General features: G+C 42.1%; 1 protein-coding gene across 1 annotated transcript in view; it reads right to left on the reverse strand.

Moving 5' to 3' along the window:
* spire2 (spire-type actin nucleation factor 2) overlaps window positions 1-18,649 on the reverse strand; it is a 34,559-nt gene that overhangs the window by 8,949 nt on the left and 6,961 nt on the right. Inside the window, exons 2-9 of the mRNA XM_083916549.1 lie at window positions 13,611-13,654; window positions 12,466-12,852; window positions 10,641-10,721; window positions 10,357-10,521; window positions 9,479-9,565; window positions 8,733-8,850; window positions 6,018-6,184; window positions 3,160-3,382 (exon numbers count right to left, since the gene is read on the reverse strand). Of these exons, the coding sequence (XP_083772675.1) occupies window positions 3,160-3,382; window positions 6,018-6,184; window positions 8,733-8,850; window positions 9,479-9,565; window positions 10,357-10,521; window positions 10,641-10,721; window positions 12,466-12,852; window positions 13,611-13,654 (1,272 nt within the window). The remainder of the gene's footprint in view (window positions 1-3,159; window positions 3,383-6,017; window positions 6,185-8,732; window positions 8,851-9,478; window positions 9,566-10,356; window positions 10,522-10,640; window positions 10,722-12,465; window positions 12,853-13,610; window positions 13,655-18,649) is intronic.

Consider the following 18,649-nt stretch of genomic DNA (forward strand, 5'->3'; position numbering starts at 1 on the left):
CATGAATCATGGCCATCAAACAGCTAACATCCTCCCTGTGGCTTACGTGCAGCACACAATTCAAAGCCATTAGCTTCTACCCTCCATCACTCCGTTTGACTTTATCAGCACATCTTTATATTTGATTAGAATCCACACAACAGCTTCATGACAAGGGCTACAGGGACTTTACCACAGTGGACGGACACGATATTCGGCTCTTATTTCGGTGAGGTAACAGTAAATTAATGATGTATAGGCGAGGATAGATTGAAAGCAGCGGGGTCATAATGTCTCCATAATAAGCAAATCATTTCATTGCCTTTAAGGTTAAAATACAACCCTTAAACAACATTTTTATTTTAAAATGAATAGGTATTTGATAGTTATAAGGGGTATGGAAAGAATAGAGGCAGTTGTCATGACCTTGGATTTAATGCACTGCTGCTTTCCTTCCAGGCCTCAAGGCAGAGGAGATGGAAACTTTAGAAAGCAGTGTTCAGGCTGGTAGCCGCTGTATCGATGAGCTAAGTGCACTCAGTTTAACTGTTTGTGGGGGCCTGGGCCTGATGTCAGTTTATTTCCTCATTGTAAGTAAAATCCAAATGCCCAGACTGTGCTGCATAACTGTATAGCTGGCACTGTGTCTTCTTCTGTCAGGGAGAACAAACTGCATGAAGTGTGAATCCTCTGAGCGTCTGCACGTTTACACTACAGCAGTTGATCTCAATAATTGGCTCTCTTTCAGTCCAGCAGTAGAATCTAACCACTGAAAAGAGCCGCAGCCGTGTTTGGTTGGGATTAACTAACTTCACACTCCTGAATATCAAAGAAGCCTGGTTGAGAATAACTGTAAAAGAAGTGACACTGTGTATTAGTGAGGTTAAATGTAGAGCAAATGAAAAATACAAAAACCATCTGCAATCCTGCTTTCCACCCGGACCCGAAAATAACAAAAACTGCAGCTAACAGAAGTTTTTGGTGCATTTTTTTTTACTTGTCAGAGCAGGACAGCATTGGTGTTACTGATAACCTTCACGTTTACTGCCCAGCAAAGTGTGACAGAGAGCCAGCTTCACTTCAATGACATGATGGAAGTTAGGTGAGCAACCTGGAACAACTGACATGTTCTCAGCGGCAACAGTGCCACCTTGTGTTTGTTTATGATTCTCATTGTGTTTTTTACTCACAACTCTTTAACTAGAATATTTGGGACTTTCTTTCACCCAAACATTTGGAAGCTGAAAAACTTAATTTCCCTCCTCAGAGCATAAAGTGCCAGCATTTCTATCAACCGTGAGATGACTGGGGACACTAGTAACAAAAGGAGCCAAGTAGAATTGTATCTAATTACAATATCCAGAGCATCCGCTGCATGTTCCTGTCACATGTTTCTCTTTGGGTTCTAGTTTCTGCCAGAGGTTTTACACACAAAAAACACCAGACTCTCCTGCTAAACTGACAGTGAACACAAGCACATGATGAGCTTCCCCAGTTTGTCTTCCAGTCCAAAACGATATCTATCTCGTACTGAAGATGCTGTGCTGTCTAAATAAATCCTATAAACCTGAAACCTGAAAACCTGCTGTTCCTAGATTAAGCATTCATTGGTCTTCTCCACAGAAAACATTTTGACTTGTCATAGCAGGAAAATGTGAATCCAATAACATCATAACTGTTGAAGCAGCACTTTGTAATTATTGTTGGTGATGCCTTTGTTTGGCAAGTCAAAATGTCTCCTGTCAAAAAGGTTCATTCAGCTCTTGTTTCACTGTTGTTTTCAGCACTGCAAACAAAAATGTCTTCTGATTTTTCACCGTATTTGAATACATGCCATATTTGGATAACAAAGTTAATCTTATTTGTTTATAATGTGTCAGATGATTTTCTCCCATCTGATGGTCAGATGTTTGGAAGCAGAGCCCATTTAACTGCCATTTTTCTTTTCTGAATATCACTGGGAATCATTGTGCACTTTGTAATTTCATTTAGACAATGCAAAGCTATTCCACGCAATCCAACAAATTATGTAATGGCAAGTTGCATACACGTGTTGCTATGGTAACATGATACTTTTAAATGGTCATACCTCCGTGGTAATTAGGGTGACCCACTCACTGGTCATTAGTTAAACTCCTTTGAAACTAAGATGATACATCTAAAAAAGGGGTTTCAAAGTTGTCAACACAACTTAAAGCTGCACAAATGAATATTTCTAGATTAACAATGGGTCATGTGACATGCCCATCGTGACAAACCCACAGAAAGTTATCACCCGACTCAGCAGTTACTGTCAGTTTATCCTGATATTGACCTTTTCAAAGTTGTGAACATAAACATAAACATTCTAAATGTGTCCAGGTTTATTTCCTGTTGCTGTGAATATGAATGACATCAGCTGAAAGGGAGTTAAAAAGGACCAAGGCTGTTGCCTAGCAATGGAATCTTGTTGAAAAGATCTCTAATAAATTAAAATTGAAAATGACTCTCAGGGGGAAACAGGAAGAAACAGCATGATCTCTGTGGTAATCCAGACTGCTGAAATTTTCCAAAATCATTCATTCATTCATCTTCAACCGCTTGTCCCTGTCGGGGCGCGGGGGGCTGAAGCCGTTCCCAGCTGACATCGGGCGTGAGGTGGGGTACACCCTGGACAGGACGCCTGTCTATCACAGGGCACATAGAGACGTACAGAGATAGACAACCATTCACACTCACACTCACACCTACGGGCAATTTAGAGTCATCAATGAACCGAACACCTGCATGTCCTTTGGATTGTGGGAGGAAGCCGGAGAACGTGGAGAAAACTCACGCAGACACGGGGAGAACATGCAAACTCCACACAGAAAGGCGTGGAACCTGGAACCTTCTCGCTGTGAGGCGACAGTGCTAACCACTACACCACCGTGATCATTAAAATGACTTTGAAGCCTCTGTACATGCACACACTTGTTTTCACTATTAAAGTCTGGTTCAAACTACTGATGAGTCAAAAACCACCATTTAAAAAATATATTCTGCAGATATTACATCTGGAAAGATGGAATTCTCTCATTTCTGTGATACTGAAGATATCCCATGATCTAAAAACAAGTTCCCTGTAACTAAAAGAGGACATTAACCACTCATAACCTGATGTATGAAGTATTAACAAAGATAATCAGTCTACACACTGACCTCTGTGATAAGGAAACGGCCCGGCACCGGTCAGCGTCCTGGACCGAGGCCTCTCACCCCTCAGCCTGACCGTCTCGTCCAGATGGGCCGACTCAGACAGCGAAGGGAGCATCTCTGCACGCAGCAAGGCCAGGTCGTGCTCTGAGAAGGAGCGATCTCTTTTCATAGGTGTGGGGGAGCTCTCTGCCCTCCTCAGCTCCCCGTTGTCAGGGGACTCCTCCTCCTGCAGGGTTTAGGGGGGGTGGAGAGAGAGAGAGGAAGTGAGGGACAATGGCGCAGAGACAGTAGAAGTATAGAAGGGGGCAACATAAGGAGGGGTTTTGTGTGAAGGAGGAAAATAAAGAAGGCGACACAGACTAAGAATGTGTATTTGGAGAAATGTCACCTAGCTAATGTACGGTATTGTTAGGCTGAGTTTCAAAGGTAGGTGACGTCTGCAACAAACTGAACTCCTCTGTTAGCTCAGTGTGTTGCCCTGCTCTGCTTTTATCATTACACTGTCCACGGGTCACCTTAAACCTTAGGACCAAAATACATTTCAGATATTCTGCTCAGCTATGAACCATCCAGACCTCTCAGATCGTCTGGGACAGGTCTGCTCTGTGTCCCCAGAGTCAGGACTAAACATAGGACAGGTCTGCTCTGTGTCCCCAGAGTCAGGACTAAACATGGGACAGGTCTGCTCTGTGTCCCCAGAGTCAGGACTAAACATGGTTCAGGTCTGCTCTGTGTCCCCAGAGTCAGGACTAAACATGGAACAGGTCTGCTCTGTGTCCCCAGAGTCAGGACTAAACATGGGACAGGTCTGCTCTGTGTCCCTAGAGTCAGGACTAAACATGGGACAGGTCTGCTCTGTGTCCCCAGAGTCAGGACTAAACATGGGACAGGTCTGCTCTGTGTCCCCAGAGTCAGGACTAAACATGGGACAGGTCTGCTCTGTGTCCCCAGAGTCAGGACTAAACATGGGACAGGTCTGCTCTGTGTCCCCAGAGTCAGGACTAAACATGGGACAGATCTGCTCTGTGTCCCCAGAGTCAGGACTAAACATGGGACAGGTCTGCTCTGTGTCCCCAGAGTCAGGACTAAACATGGGACAGGTCTGCTCTGTGTCCCCAGAGTCAGGACTAAACATGGGACAGGTCTGCTCTGTGTCCCCAGAGTCAGGACTAAACATGGGACAGATCTGCTCTGTGTCCCCAGAGTCAGGACTAAACATGGGACAGGTCTGCTCTGTGTCCCCAGAGTCAGGACTAAACATGGGTCAGGTCTGCTCTGTGTCCCCAGAGTCAGGACAAAACACGGAGAGGCAGCGTTCAGTTTTTATGCTCCACAAATCTGGAAGAAACTTCCAGAAAACTGCAGATCTGCTGCAACTCTTAGTTCTTTTAGTCAAGACTGAAGACTTTTCTATTTGCTTTTCAGTAAACTGCACTGTAACTGCAACAATCTTTTGTGTTTTAAAAATGACCATTTATGCATTTTAAATCTTTTATGTTTTTTAATTAACCTTTTAAATGTTTTAAATGGATATGTGATTTCATGTGTTATTTCTCCCAATGCTTTTAATGTTTTATGTGAAGTACTTTGAATTGCCTTGTTGTTGAATTGTGCGGTACAAATAAACTTTCCTAGCCTTAAAACGTCTTTTTTCATCATAAATACTGGAAATTAATGTACAAGACAAAAAAAACAACATTAAATAACTAAAGTATCAAATAGGACCTCAGACAAGTTATTTTATAGCAACAAAATAAAAGCATTGACAACACTAAAGCTCCTTATCAGTTGGACTATTTATTATGTATTACTGTGCAGATCTGTAGGCTGACACCATATGTGCTCAGATTTGAAGTATTTTATAAGTGCAGCTCAAAATGTCAAAGTGTGATCCATTCAACTTGTGCAGTAAATTGACTCATATTCAACAGGAAAGTGGAGCCGACAAGAAGACTTGATTGCAACACTGGTTCAGTCATGGTACGTTTCCATGGTAACTTAGTGGGTTCCCGCCTAATTTATGATATGTGTTTATGATATGTGATTGTGAAAGGAAATGAATGCAACATATTTGCTAGATCTCAAAGACACACACACTGTAGTTTGCTGAGTAACACAGGATTGTAACTTTTGTGTGTTTATAAGAAAATTGCACAGGGCACCACCTTTAAGCCAGACTTATTAAAGCCACCTTTACGAAATAGATAAACCTTAAGACAAGCCTGGATTAACTATAATATTGGTTTATGAATTCTGAATTTGAATTGAATTGTTGTCATTTTGGGGTCATTTTTCAGTATTTCTCAACTTCCTCCCAGTTTTCATTTGGGGCCACACAGTATGTAGAGTGAACCATGAAGATTCCATAGATTGATCTTAATTTATCTATTCATCAGTTTTCCTAACTTCATCAGTCAAGCTCTGTTTGAATTGCTAATCTAATCCCGTATCATATCACAATCAGCTTGGCAAATAAAGAAATGCAAAGCAGCCCTCAAAAGAAAAAGTCATTATTACTTAGTACTATATACGGTAAAATTATCTTTTAACACCTTAATTCGTTTTCCTGTCCAACTGAACGAGGGCAACATCTAAAATCCATTATTTATGCTGAATTGTAAGGCAGCTACATTGTTTTTGGTGGTGGATGTTACTCAACGAGAGAGGGAAAAATCCCAAGTTGTTAAGTCTTTGAGCAAAAGAGAAAAAGATTCATCTCAACCATTGTTTTCACTCTCCACCCTCTGTGCCATCCTGCAGCTGCACTGAGGAATCTGAACCCGCTTCAGGATGTGCCGCTGTGAAAGACACCAGTCAGTCCAAAGAGACGACAATAATGATTCCAATGATCCCACACACACCTCAGATATGTTCATCTCCTCCATCTCGGCCAGAGTCGGAGCTTTGAGCAGAATGCGCGGGCGGGAGGGCGGCCGCGGCCCGGGCTCAGACACGGACAGGTCGATGCATGAAGTAGATTTGACGTTGCAGGGACAAGTCTGAGCCAGGCAGGGCAGAGAGCCAAATGCTGAGGGAAGAGAAACCAAAAACACAGTCAGGGAACAAATACGTCAGAAAGAGAGAGCTTAGAGGGCAGTGATTCCGAGATGTACCCTGTGTTGCATTTTCTCACCGATAACTCGTTACTAGAGCCCGACTGATACATCAGTCGGCCGACCACAGACACATTGGTACCGGCATATCTGCTTGCTAATGCAGAAAATGATGCTTGGGGTGATTTAGAAATGTCATATAGATATATATTTTATTTTTGTTTACTGTCTTTGTTTAATATGTTAAAGTGTAATTCCGGTGCAAAATCATCCCAGGGCACTTGTATACATCAAAAAAGCCTTCGAGACAGTTTTATTGGTGTATCAACTACTAACAGAGAGAGTATTAACCGGGAGAGTCGCTAACAGCCAGATGTGGCTAACACGGATTTCTCCGTTAATAGTTCATACACGAAAAACTGTCTCGATGGTTTATTTGATGAATGTAAGTGTCGAAAACAAGTATGGGATGATTTTGCGCCGGAATTATAAGCAATTGACTGATACTGAACATACAGTACTATTTAGCTATTTTATTTAAAAATTATTATTCTTTGTTTAAATGTTCAGAAATGAACTGATACTGAACATGATGTGTATTTAGCTTTTTAGATATTATAAGTTTTATTTATATTTTATTTTGTATTCATTTAGTCTAAGTTGACAATGTGTGTAATAATGTAAAATATTCTTTAATGAAGTTATTTGTTTAGGAACAAAGCCTTCAGAGTACATCTGAAGAGTCATATCGGTGCAAAATGCACATAAAAAAAGCTCTATTTTCATTTCAGCTCAAAAATTCCCTATATCAGCTGTCATATCAGTAAGTGGGGGATTATTCTTTCGGTCGGCAGAACTCATTACCACATTCACACACACAGCAGTCCCTGTGTCCAGTGTTGTATTTGGAGCAGAGCGCACCCTTCTTCCAGAGAACACAACTTAAAGCTGCACAAATGAATATTTCTAGATTAACAATGGGTCATGTGACTATGTGTAAGGTAAAAGAGGTTGCTCATGGTGACAAACCCACAGAAAGTTATCAACCGACTCAGCTGTTACTGTCAGCTCTATAGAGTAGTTTTGTTTCAGTCTAACCTCCCAGCACCAAACAGCAGACACAGTTAGCTCCATAGAGAGATACATAGAGCATTTAGTAGCTGGACAGCTGGATATTTCCCTTAAGAGGGGATGGAGAGGAAAACAGAGTTAAAAGGAGCGATTGTTGGACTGAAAACGTTCAGGTCAGTGAATGCGTCTTTATTCTTTCACGCGAATGACAGATGGGGGAATCTGTAAAAACCATTGACTGTATAAAAATTGGACGTAGCATCTCAGTCAAGGTCTATTCTATCGACTTCAAGAATAGACCATGGATGGAGGGAGATACGTCCATCTGGCTGACGTAAACCTCAGAGGCGAGGTGAGGGTCAGAGGCTAGCTGTCACTCAAGAGGCAATGCCACTAATTATTCATTAACTTTTACCTCCAATAGAATAAAAACTAGACTGGTACAAAAAAAAAAAATCACCCCCCTCAGTGTTGTCATGGAGATATGATCTTAACATACAGACTAGAATGTTTTTTGTACCAGGCCTTAAACAGGCATAATTGGCCCCCTATGTTTAACATGGGGGTCAATGAGAAACTGCTCTATTATGAAACCTGCCTCTAGTGGACACTCAGAGAACTGCAGTTTTTGGCACTTCTGTATTGGATCAGCCAGGGAGTCGCTGTGGTGGGGGCTTGGTCATTTTTATGGGAGATATGGTATCGTTTTTGAGAAACACTGGGACTGATTCTATCCTGGTTATTTGTGTTTGGTATTAACTCCAAACTGTCACTATAGTGTTTTTAAAAAGTTACACAATGTACATTTGAATTGCAATGATGGAAAATATCTTTTTAAAAGTCATTCTTTTTTTATACCACCACAAACTACAAAGAGCTGTCAATGATTTAGTGCATTAAGGATTGAGCATGTGACAAACACAATACAATGAAGGGTTGAAGAAGAAGAACCATTAGGTCACCCTCCTAATCACGCTGCGGTTACAATATAGCTAATCGTTCATTTCCAGAAAATCTGATTCCTCGTTTTCACAAATAACCCACAGCAGCTTTTAACAGAGCGGCGCGTCCTGTTAGTGCGTTCCTTCAGTGCTGTGTTGTTTACCAGGCCCACACACTGAATTACACTGACCTTGATCTGGTCAATATCTCTGAAATGCAATGCCACCTCTGCATGCACTGTAGCTCTAAATGGAAAATGCTCTTGTTACACACTAGGGTGTACAGACTTGTATGCTGCCTCGCAGGCTACAGCACACAATGTTCAGACAGGACTTTCAGCCCTAAAGTCATTATTTAGCAACTTGTGTGGTCAATTCACCTTCGGTCTAACATTTACTCTCTGGATGGCACAGCAAGGGCGTAACAGGAGACTCTGAAAGTCATGCAGTGACTTTAAATAGGTAAAACAAACAGGTTCCAAAAGCACCAGATCGAGAGCAGCCCCCTTACGTCTGGAGCTGGGCAGGAGCACGGGCCGGAGCTTTCTCTCCTGCTTGATCTCAGCCAGGACCTTGTCATGGAGGCACTGCTGCTGCGGTGGAGGAGGGGGGAGGCTGCGCTCTGAAACCTAATGAGGAGAAATATTTAGAGCATATCCGTACTTCTGAGGAATCTAAAAGAGATGACCGAGAAAAGAAAATTAGGATTTTCTTGGTGCTGTCAAGGCTAAATTAGGAAGGGCTGGGTGATTATAAGGCAAATGTTATTTACAGTTTCATTATGGAAACGAGCTCATTAAGATAAAAGTATAACTCACAATGATGCGCTGAGTTACTGACTGGAATATGTTGAATATATTTGACCAAAAGGTTGAATAGTGTTTGGTAGGTTATTGCAGTGCACTACAACATATTTGACGGAACTTCATTCATTCATTCATTCTATATTTAAATGTAGGCTATATATTTCTATATATTATTTATCTATTTTATTAGTTTTTTTCAGTTTGATAATAAATAAAAAAGGGGAAGAAAATTCAGTGTTGAAAAGACCATTTTCTTGTTAAACGTATGCATGATGTGTCCAAAGTCATTTTTAAATCATTGTGATCTCAATACTGACCAAATAGCGTGATTATTATTTTTGCCATAATCGAGCAAGATTTAAGGAAATGATGTAACCAGCCTTTCAAAAATGTCTTGAGTTTAAACCACCATTACACAATAAAAGTCCAATGAAAAACATTCAACACTTACTGGTTTAAGTGGAGGTCTTGATCTGATGAAATCCAGTATCAATTCGTGGGCATTTCTCTTCACTCTCGTGGGAATGTCACCATCCACCTAAGTAACACAGCAAACACCACCAGCTGTAGTACTGTGTCTGTGAGTCAAACTGATGCAGCAACGCAACGAGCCGTAAACACAACATTGACCCGATAAAGTTGATATCGAAAGCATGTTAGCGTATTGAACACATCCCTCTCCTTACAGCTCTGTTTTGGCCACCGACTCTCTACGTTCAGCAACTTTGTGGGTGCTGAACAGGCAGTGCACAGGGGGTTCATCACAGTGACACTGAACCAAAGTTGAGGCCATGAAACCGAAACAAGCAGCTGAAAGAAGCTGAGATGCTCCATAGAGCAAAAGGAGAACTGCAGAGTTGAGTGAGGGTTTTCTGTGTAACAGAAGGCTGAGAGAAGCCTTCATTAATATTTGTGTTCTGAAGCTAAATTATGTATCTGCTCGTGGAGAAGGCTTCAAGGTGACCGCCGCATGTATGCCTATGCCAACATTTTTTTTCCTGTAACAAAGCCTGCATGGAACATGGTGCAGGGGACTGCTTTGAAAAAAAGAGGATGTGGCTTCAAGGTCTTTAAATGACAAACAGCGTCACAGTCTTGCCCCTTGTCCCCCATCTGAACAAAGTCAAGTGATGATGAAATAATGATTTTACGGCTCAAGTCAACTGACACTTCCAGGGATTCCATTATCTCCGTCTCTTAATCTACAACTAAGATTTAAATTGATTTATTTGTTTGCAGTCGAACTGACTGATTTTAACTGCTTTCGCGTCTTCATATTCACATCATATCCCATGCTTAGCTTGGGTATCTTAAAGTCTCCTCGCTCACCATGACTTTGCGTAGCTGGAACTTGCGAGTTCGTATGTCCTGCATCAGCATCTCGAAGGGTGTGAGGCTGAACTCGGTGGGCAGCAGGTTGAACGGCTGCTCCTGCACCTTCTTCAGCTTCACCCCCTGCCGGAGCTCCTTCATCAGCTGCACCCACAGACGTGCCTGGGATGGGAACAACACACATCTGCATGCGTCAACACCACAACACTGCCTTCTTCTGTCAAACGCGCTGCTGTTATTGTCCTCCCTGTCACACTGTGGCCTCACTCTCTCTGTCTCACCCAGTCTCGGTGCTTCAGTGCGTCCAGCTCAGCTGTAGATCTGTCTTCCAGAGTTTCCTCTGTTGTGATCTTCTTCAGCATCTGCGGAACAAAAAGAAAGACAGATATTTTTTTTACAACTGCAGGCTACTGTGACGATTCAGACACCTGTTTGTCTGCAAAAAGCACAATATAAAGTGGTTGTACACAATACCTTCAAACAAACTGCAATACTGTCATGTTAAACCCCTATGTGTGATTATTTCAAATTATTATGATTGCTTCGGTTTTTGTTTATGTCTTGTCGGTGCACTGCTTTTAGCCTGTGTCCCTGAAAGTAGGGGTGCATCAGCGTGCATTGAATTTGATAAACAGATGGTTCATTCAATCACCTGCTGGGTATGTTCTAAAGGCGCCTGTCCTTTCCCAAACACTTTCTGATGACACCTTCTCAGATGGTTCTGTGTAAGTCAGGTTACCACCTGGGTGGACCCAAGTCGGAAGAAATAGTTCTGCACGTAGTGACTTTAACCAAAATCACTCAGCATTATGTCTTTCTTTGGAATAAAAATAACAAAACTGAGATCTGAAGTGTAAGCTATAATCCACATGGAAAACAATCTTTCTTTTGGGCTGTGTAAGCTGTAAAAAAGTAAAATGACCACGTGTTTTCTTCCTTCTACATCTCAGAATCCGGAAAAACCAAAAAAACAAGTCAGTTTTTCACTTATTTAGTTTTGTACTGGTTCTCTGCTGTGTGTCTGTGCAGTGTGATCTTGCAGGAGCATGCAGAATTAGAGAAAATGTTTGAAAAAGCATATTATAAAGGTTAAAGGAATAGTATAATAACCGGGTTCATCTGTGATGACAGACGGACTGTAGCCTGAAGCTGGTAGAAAATTACACGTAAATTACCTTTCCTGCATCAAAACAGAATTTTTTTTTTATAAGGTGAGCTTAGACATGTGATGCATTATGAATAGTATTAGAGCTGTTGTATACCTAATAAGCTGATTGATTTGACATGCCAAAGTTGTACATTAGTAAATTATTACCAGTAACACTGCTGAACCTGTGGGTTTGTTTAACAGAAAACTATGGTTGACTATAACTTGCACTTAATTTTCATAGCTCCGACCATTTATACTATAGCTGAATAACATTAATCTGTTCAGTAATCACCAAACGATTGCAGAGATCTTGGAATGCGGCAACATTAGTAAAATAAGTTCCACGGAGTAAACAACTATGGAGAATGAAGGAGACATGTTTTACTCATTTTCAGGTTCATACTTGTATTTTGGGCTTCTGCTCTGATTGGCTGGCCAGAAAAATATGTTGCACTGTTGCAAAGGTAGTTCTCAAGCTGTGGGTGGAGTAACTAAATATTTCTAATGAGCCTGCATGTGACAAAGGAAGGGGAGCCTAATCTGAAGGGCTCGTTGAATTTTCTGATCTAGGCAGCCCACAATAAACTGACTGGGTTGTCTTTGTGGGTTGGTGAGCACTCCAGATCCTTAAATGTATGTTCACAAACACTGAAAAAGTTATGTTTTCATAATATGTCTCCTTTAAGGTTACCCTGTAGAGTCATCCAGTCTCTGTTCTGAGGCATGTAAACAGGAATAATGGAGCAGAGTTATAAGCATTTCAAATTCACAGTGTGCACACACAGAGAGGTGCAGGCCAATGGAGGCAGAAGTAATGAAGGTCCACAGCTGAAAAGTAGGTCATGCATCTATTTCCCTGTATTCTTTCCCTGAATGTTTCCAGCTACATTGCTATAAAATGAAACAGGTGTCCTTTTTTAGGGTTACCTTAATATTGACATGACAACCTAACGTACCTCCTTAGCGTCTCTGATCTTGATGAGGAAGGTCTGCAGCTCCAGAGTCTCGACAAACAGAGCCCTGCAGACGGCCTGGTAGTGCTCTGGAGCCAGGCTTGGGTTAGCCAGCCGAGAGGCACACAGCGCCACCACCCGGCGGAATGTACACACCGGCTTTATCACTCCCTCCTGCTCCTTCTCCTCCTCCTCCTCCTCCTCTTCCTGGTCACTGTACCCCTCATCTGTGGTACCGTTCCCAGTGGTGCTGACGCCATCTCCGCCCTGGTCCCCCCCGGCCATGCGTTCAATGAGCTGCTCCAGTTGCAGGCTGAGCTCGCGCTCCTCGCTGTCATCCAGCCCCCAGTCCAGAGCTCGGTAGATGGCCACGCCCAGCGACTGGACCAGCTGGAGGGATGGATGAAGAGGGAACACAAGGCAATAAATAGTTTGTCCTTTACCAGTAACATTTCCCACTCCAGGTTTGTCAAAAGCCTGCAAATCACCCAAATAAATGCAAAGTGATCTCACTCACAAAACCTTAACATGAGTTTCACATTATGGTGCATCTGATAGTTTAGACAACAGCGTGAACCTGTGTTGAGCAGTAGTTGAAATTTGCTCCGGAACCAGTCACCTCTAAACCTCAACAGTTAGCATCCAACAGCGGCTGTGGCTCAGAGGTAGGGCGGTTCGTCCTCCATTCGAGAGATCTTGGGCAAGACACTGAACCCCAAACTGCTCCACTTGTGTGTGAACGTGGTGTGAATGGTTAGATTAGATGGTATGTAGGTGTCACTTCCATCAGTATGAATGTGTGTGTTTGAATGGGTGAATATGTGCTATATAGTATATACTGTATATAAGTACAAGTCCATTTACCATTTACCAGATATCTAAGACAAAAACTATTAAATAAGCATAACATTAAATTAACAATCTGCCAGGAGGGGGCAGATGATGACAGAGATGAAGTATAAGAATTTAATTTCAAAACTCTGTTCCATGTTGGAGAATAAAGGTCAAATGAAAGTCACAATACGTCAAATATAGTTTATGTAAACCTGGAAAACCCTTTTGTGGTAAGTAAACGATCTTGTAATAGCTGTTACGTGAAGTAAATTCCACAAGGAAATGCATTTTACTGTGAGTGAAGTCTTTCTCACCTGACGCTCTGCAGCAGGTGGAGGGGGAGGTCCATCGGTGTCATCTGAGGAGACAGAGAAGGAGACACACAACCAATAAGGACATGAGAGACACAAGATTTTACACAAAGGACAATTCTGGGTGATATCTTCCTTTTTATTTCATGTTTCTACATCCGATATTTCTGCCAAAACTCTAGGGTGTTAATTTACTTTTGTCCATTTACGAAAAGCATGGAAATAGCTTTGAAGATTTATAAATATATGTGTGTGTGTGTGTGTGTGTTTCTTGGGCTCTTCCTGGCTCACTGGTCATTTTAGTAGTAATTAGCTACAGGAAAGATCATTGTGTGAGTCTTATTCCATGATGTTTCACAACCTGGGTAATGGTGCCGAATCAGCTCTCAAGAAGACATGGAAAAGAGATCTGACATTGGATGATGATGAGTGAGATGGGATTTCTGAGAACATTAAAACAATGTCAGGATGAGAGGGTGCACCTTCATCAATTTAAGGTTATGTATCTTTCCTGGACTCCCTCCAGATTGTTCAGACTGGGGTTGAGAGACACGTCAGACTGCTGGCAATGCAAGTCAGAGGAAGGACACCTAATTCATGTTTTATGGTCCAGCGTCAGATTTGTTCTAGGTGAGGGGTCAGTATGGGAGGAGACAAACACATAAGACTTAGGGTCCAAACTAGTATCATGATCTAGGCAGACAGAGTCTTCTCAGAGGATGGAAGCCGCTGTTCATCTGTACATACTGCCACTCTTTAGTAACACAGAGCCGTTAGTAACGTACCATAACTCCAGATTCTATGAGTATAGTGACAGCCGGGCAAAGGCTATGTGAAATACAACGGGCTCGGGCATGCTTTCAACTGGTTTGAGCGGTACCAGGGCGAAATTGGAGCAGAAGATTTAGGCGACACCCCGCTCTGCACTCCATCCAAAATCCTCCCGCTCAAACTCCTCACTCGCTTGCACTCATGTGCTCTGATTGGATGTACAGTATATTTTAGCAAATTATACAAAAACTTTTTGGAGGGCTCCTGATTAAATCCACGCCAAATTCTGTTGGGAAGTCAAGTACGTTGTATTTAGTTTCTTAAAGATAAAGGTTGTTGATCTCAATCCAGGTCTGTGTCATGGCGAAGTGGGCTTTGTGTTGGAAGTCCTTGGTGAACTTCTGCCACGGAGGCATGTCAAACACTGTTTATCTGAACACAAAGCCCACATTGCCATGACACTGACCTGGATTAAAATAGGTAAAGCGACCCTTTAATCTATGCATGTGATGTATAGCATTTTTTTTTCTAATTAACAGTTTTTTGAAAATTATTTCTTAAACAAACTTGAGACTATCTTAAATTGGGATCACACCAGCCGCGGTGCAAAATCGGGCCAGGGGCGTAAAGTGTTGGGGCCAAATCTGTAAAGTCTTGTGACTGCATCTTGCACGGTTGGGATGCTTTGTGGCAGACACAAATATAAACACCTGGATAAGGACTAATTTTTAAAAAACTAAGTCAGCCTTCTGTCAATTCTTTACTAAATAAATCAAACATGTTACTCCAAATGTCCCACCGTCATTACTTGGTCATGCATAATTGTGTTGCAGCCAGGTTTGGTGTGTGTGTGTGTGTGTGTGTGTGTGTGTGTGTGTGTGTGTGTGTGTGTGTGTGTGTGTGTGTGTGTGTGTGTGTGTGTGTGTGTGTGTGTGTGTGTGTGTGTGTGTGTGTGTGTGTGTGTGTGTGTGTGTGTGTGTGTGTGTGTGTGTGTGTGTGTTTGTGTGACACAGTAAAAAGGCTCTTTCGCCCAGCTTGGATAATGTAATGACACCCGAGAGGCCTGAAACCCCTCGCTCAGCAGCTCTCACTGCAGAGAAACAGGAGAACGGACAGACAAGAGAAGCAGCAGACAGAGACAGGGAGAGGGGACCCTTGGAAACATCAGAGAAGACAGAGACCCTTGGAAAAATCAGAGAAGAGAGAGAGATGAAAGGAGTGAGAGATAAAGCAAGAGAGAGAAGCGAGATCAACAGAAACAAAGATGAGAAATGGGAAGCAAAGGTCTGGACGTGATGATGGGGGATTGATCCGCTTCCCGCAGCATCCTCTCCTGTCAACAACAAAGCGCTGAGAGCAGCAGGTGAACCTCAGACTAACAGAGCATCGCTGTTCCCTGTGTGAACGCAGACGCTGCAACAAAAGGCAGCAACTGACACTTGAGGCGGGTGAGGAAACTCTATTGTGAGAGACGATAACATGAACCCCTAAAAACCTGTCAGACAGGTTCAAATAATATACGGCTGGGTCACGCAGTGAAACCAATGATACCTCTGCCACTTTCCCACAGTTACTGGTCAGTAAACACAAAAAGAGGAGAGGAATCTGCATGGAAAACCCCTCCAAGAGCCCTCAAGCTTAGATGTTGGCAAACACAATAACCCAATTAGCCAGATGGACAGGGAGAGGATGTTTGAGCCATTATGTTTTACTCCACTGAGCTGCAGTGCTTTGCTAACATTGTAAACATTAGTTTTTACAATAAATGTAATTAGCAGCAATTTAACACTTTAGGTTATGAGCTTATGGAAATGTTCTTCTGACACTTCTGGGAATGCTGGTCCTAATAGTTACATCAGTACGGGACAGCAGACATGCTAGTAGCTCTGTGAGGCTTTAATTCTTATTGTAAAGAAAACTAAATTGTAATGGATTAAAGATGAGACCCATAGTTTACTTTTTTTTATCATTTACTGTTGTGGCTGAGGCTGGATGCTGACGTAATGTTAAAATGCTAAAATGCTTAACAGACGTAATATTTCCCATAGTCACATTCTTAATTTAGCCGGTTGTGTGCTAACCAGCCCTAGATCTGGCATGTGTTCAAAATTTTGTCAACACAACAGTCACTTAACCGGCCAAGAAGAAGTAGGGGGGTAGGAAGTCATCTCTGGTGCAATATTCACAGGAAATAATCCGCTTCATGCAAGTTCATGCAAATCGCTCCTTTTACACAAAAGTCCTTATTTAAATTTTTGTGTTCATCATTTGGGTTAATTGCACAGTTTAAGTCCTGTACTGGTATTGTTATCCATCAAATATGCCAATTATTTAAGAGTCGTTGGTTTACTTATTGAGTAAACCCAGTGGTTCCTGAAGCTATCCTCTGACACTGGTTCCTCTGGGTTTCTCCTAACAGAAACATGTTTGATCAGGTTTTGTAAGTTGTCTGCTGGACTTGAATGCTACATCGTGGTATCCCCCCGCCCCTTTCCGCCACACTCGGCCGTGTTCCTTCTCACCAGCTTTAAGTCACACATCGTTTATTCTCGCTAAAGATGAAAAATATCCCATCCTCTCTCACAGGCATGCTCTCCTAAGATGGACTTTGCCATCTGTTGCCATGGTAATAATGTCTGAGAGACTAAATTCAAAGAAAAGCATAAAGTGACAGAAGAGTTAGTTATAAATAAGAAAACTGGTAAAGCAAGAACATAAGGAGGTTAGAGACGTACAGAGAGGCGTTGCTATGGAGACGATAACCGGTCTCGCCTCGTCTCCTTGGTCTGAACGGGCAGGTTTCAGAACGTTGCAGACCTGCACGTTGCAAGTAGAAATAGATTCAACTCGACTCGTTGCGAATCTTTGGTCTGAACTTCGCTCAAGATTTTAATTTACAGCGGTCACCAGAGAGGACTTTTATCTTTTTAAGCAGCCCACAAACATCAGGTATAGTAGGCGTGCAGCACCAGACCTTTACCTGCATGTCAAGTCAAAGCTGACCTTTGCACTTCAAATCCTTATCAGTGCATTTGTTGAAGCATTCAGAGCTAGAGTTACATGTTATATGAGCTGACTGTCGTGCATCAAAGCTCCCCTCTGTGTGAAAGAAATCTGGCTCTTGAGGAGCAGAGTGATGCTGTAATGGGAAAACCGTGCAAATCAAATTTTCTTGACTCTCGTGTTTCAACAATGCATGGTCAGCGAGCTAAGAACTGATGTTTGCTGACATTTATGTGATGCAAGCTTTTATCTGACAGGAGAAATATGTATGCGGACTTTGACTTCCTGTTGGGCCTTAGGTGCGCTCAGTGGGTCAGCTCACCCTTTACTCTTGTCCTGCAATGTCTCACAGCAGCCTTTAAGCTCCAATGAGTTTCATTTCAAATGGAGGAAATGCTGCTTGTCTTAAGTTCTTCCAAACCTTGTCTCTTATTCCGTCTGTTTATTGTTCACAGATTAGGATGCAGGATGAAGATATCGAAAGATAATCGGGAGCTTTTCGGCGCCTCATACTGTTCCAACGCGGTCAAACTGAGTGGTGGTATATGGGACATCGCAGCTGCAATGAGCACAATCAGTTTTTAAGAGGGACAATATGACTTCCATTAGAGCCACTTAGTCATGAATCTATTAATGAGGTTGAAGGTACTGTGATCCTGAATCACATAAAGACAGTGCTACACTTGTGATGAGACGTGACAAACCAACCAATCCTCACTTTTACAAGGCTGCAATGTGTATTGCGTTGAGGACGAAGCCCAATACTTCTTATATCCCTTTTAGAAATGAAAAAGCAAGCAGAAAACATGTTCACATTCCACAGAGCAAGGTGTCAAAAATAGTATCATTTTGTCAATGCAACTAAGGCGTCATGAAAAACTGAAAAACCCAGTTCTACTTTCTGTTACCAACCATAGACTGCAGAGAGAATCGAGGCTCTTTGGTTTGTATTTTTTTTTGTGCTGAACGGATAAATATTGGAGATTATTATAATATTGGAGTCTGGAGATAAATGCTCTGTAATGCAGTTATGCCAGGCAAAAGAAAAGTTTCCCCAAAGGGACAACACAGTGACTATCTAATCTTATCATCCAAAGCAGAACGAGGACAAAGTTTCACAGCTCCTCCGCGTCAGAGCTTTCCTGAAAGGCAGGCTCTTTCTCAAAGTCATGTAATGATACTTATTTGACATATTTTAGGAAAAGATATCTTGAAATATATCATTATTGTATCCAATTGATCTGTTGGTTCCATATGCTTAAATCTGC

The sequence above is a fragment of the Echiichthys vipera genome, assembly GCF_963691815.1.
Source record: "Echiichthys vipera genome assembly, chromosome: 7".
Taxonomy (NCBI): Eukaryota; Metazoa; Chordata; class Actinopteri; order Perciformes; family Trachinidae; genus Echiichthys; species Echiichthys vipera.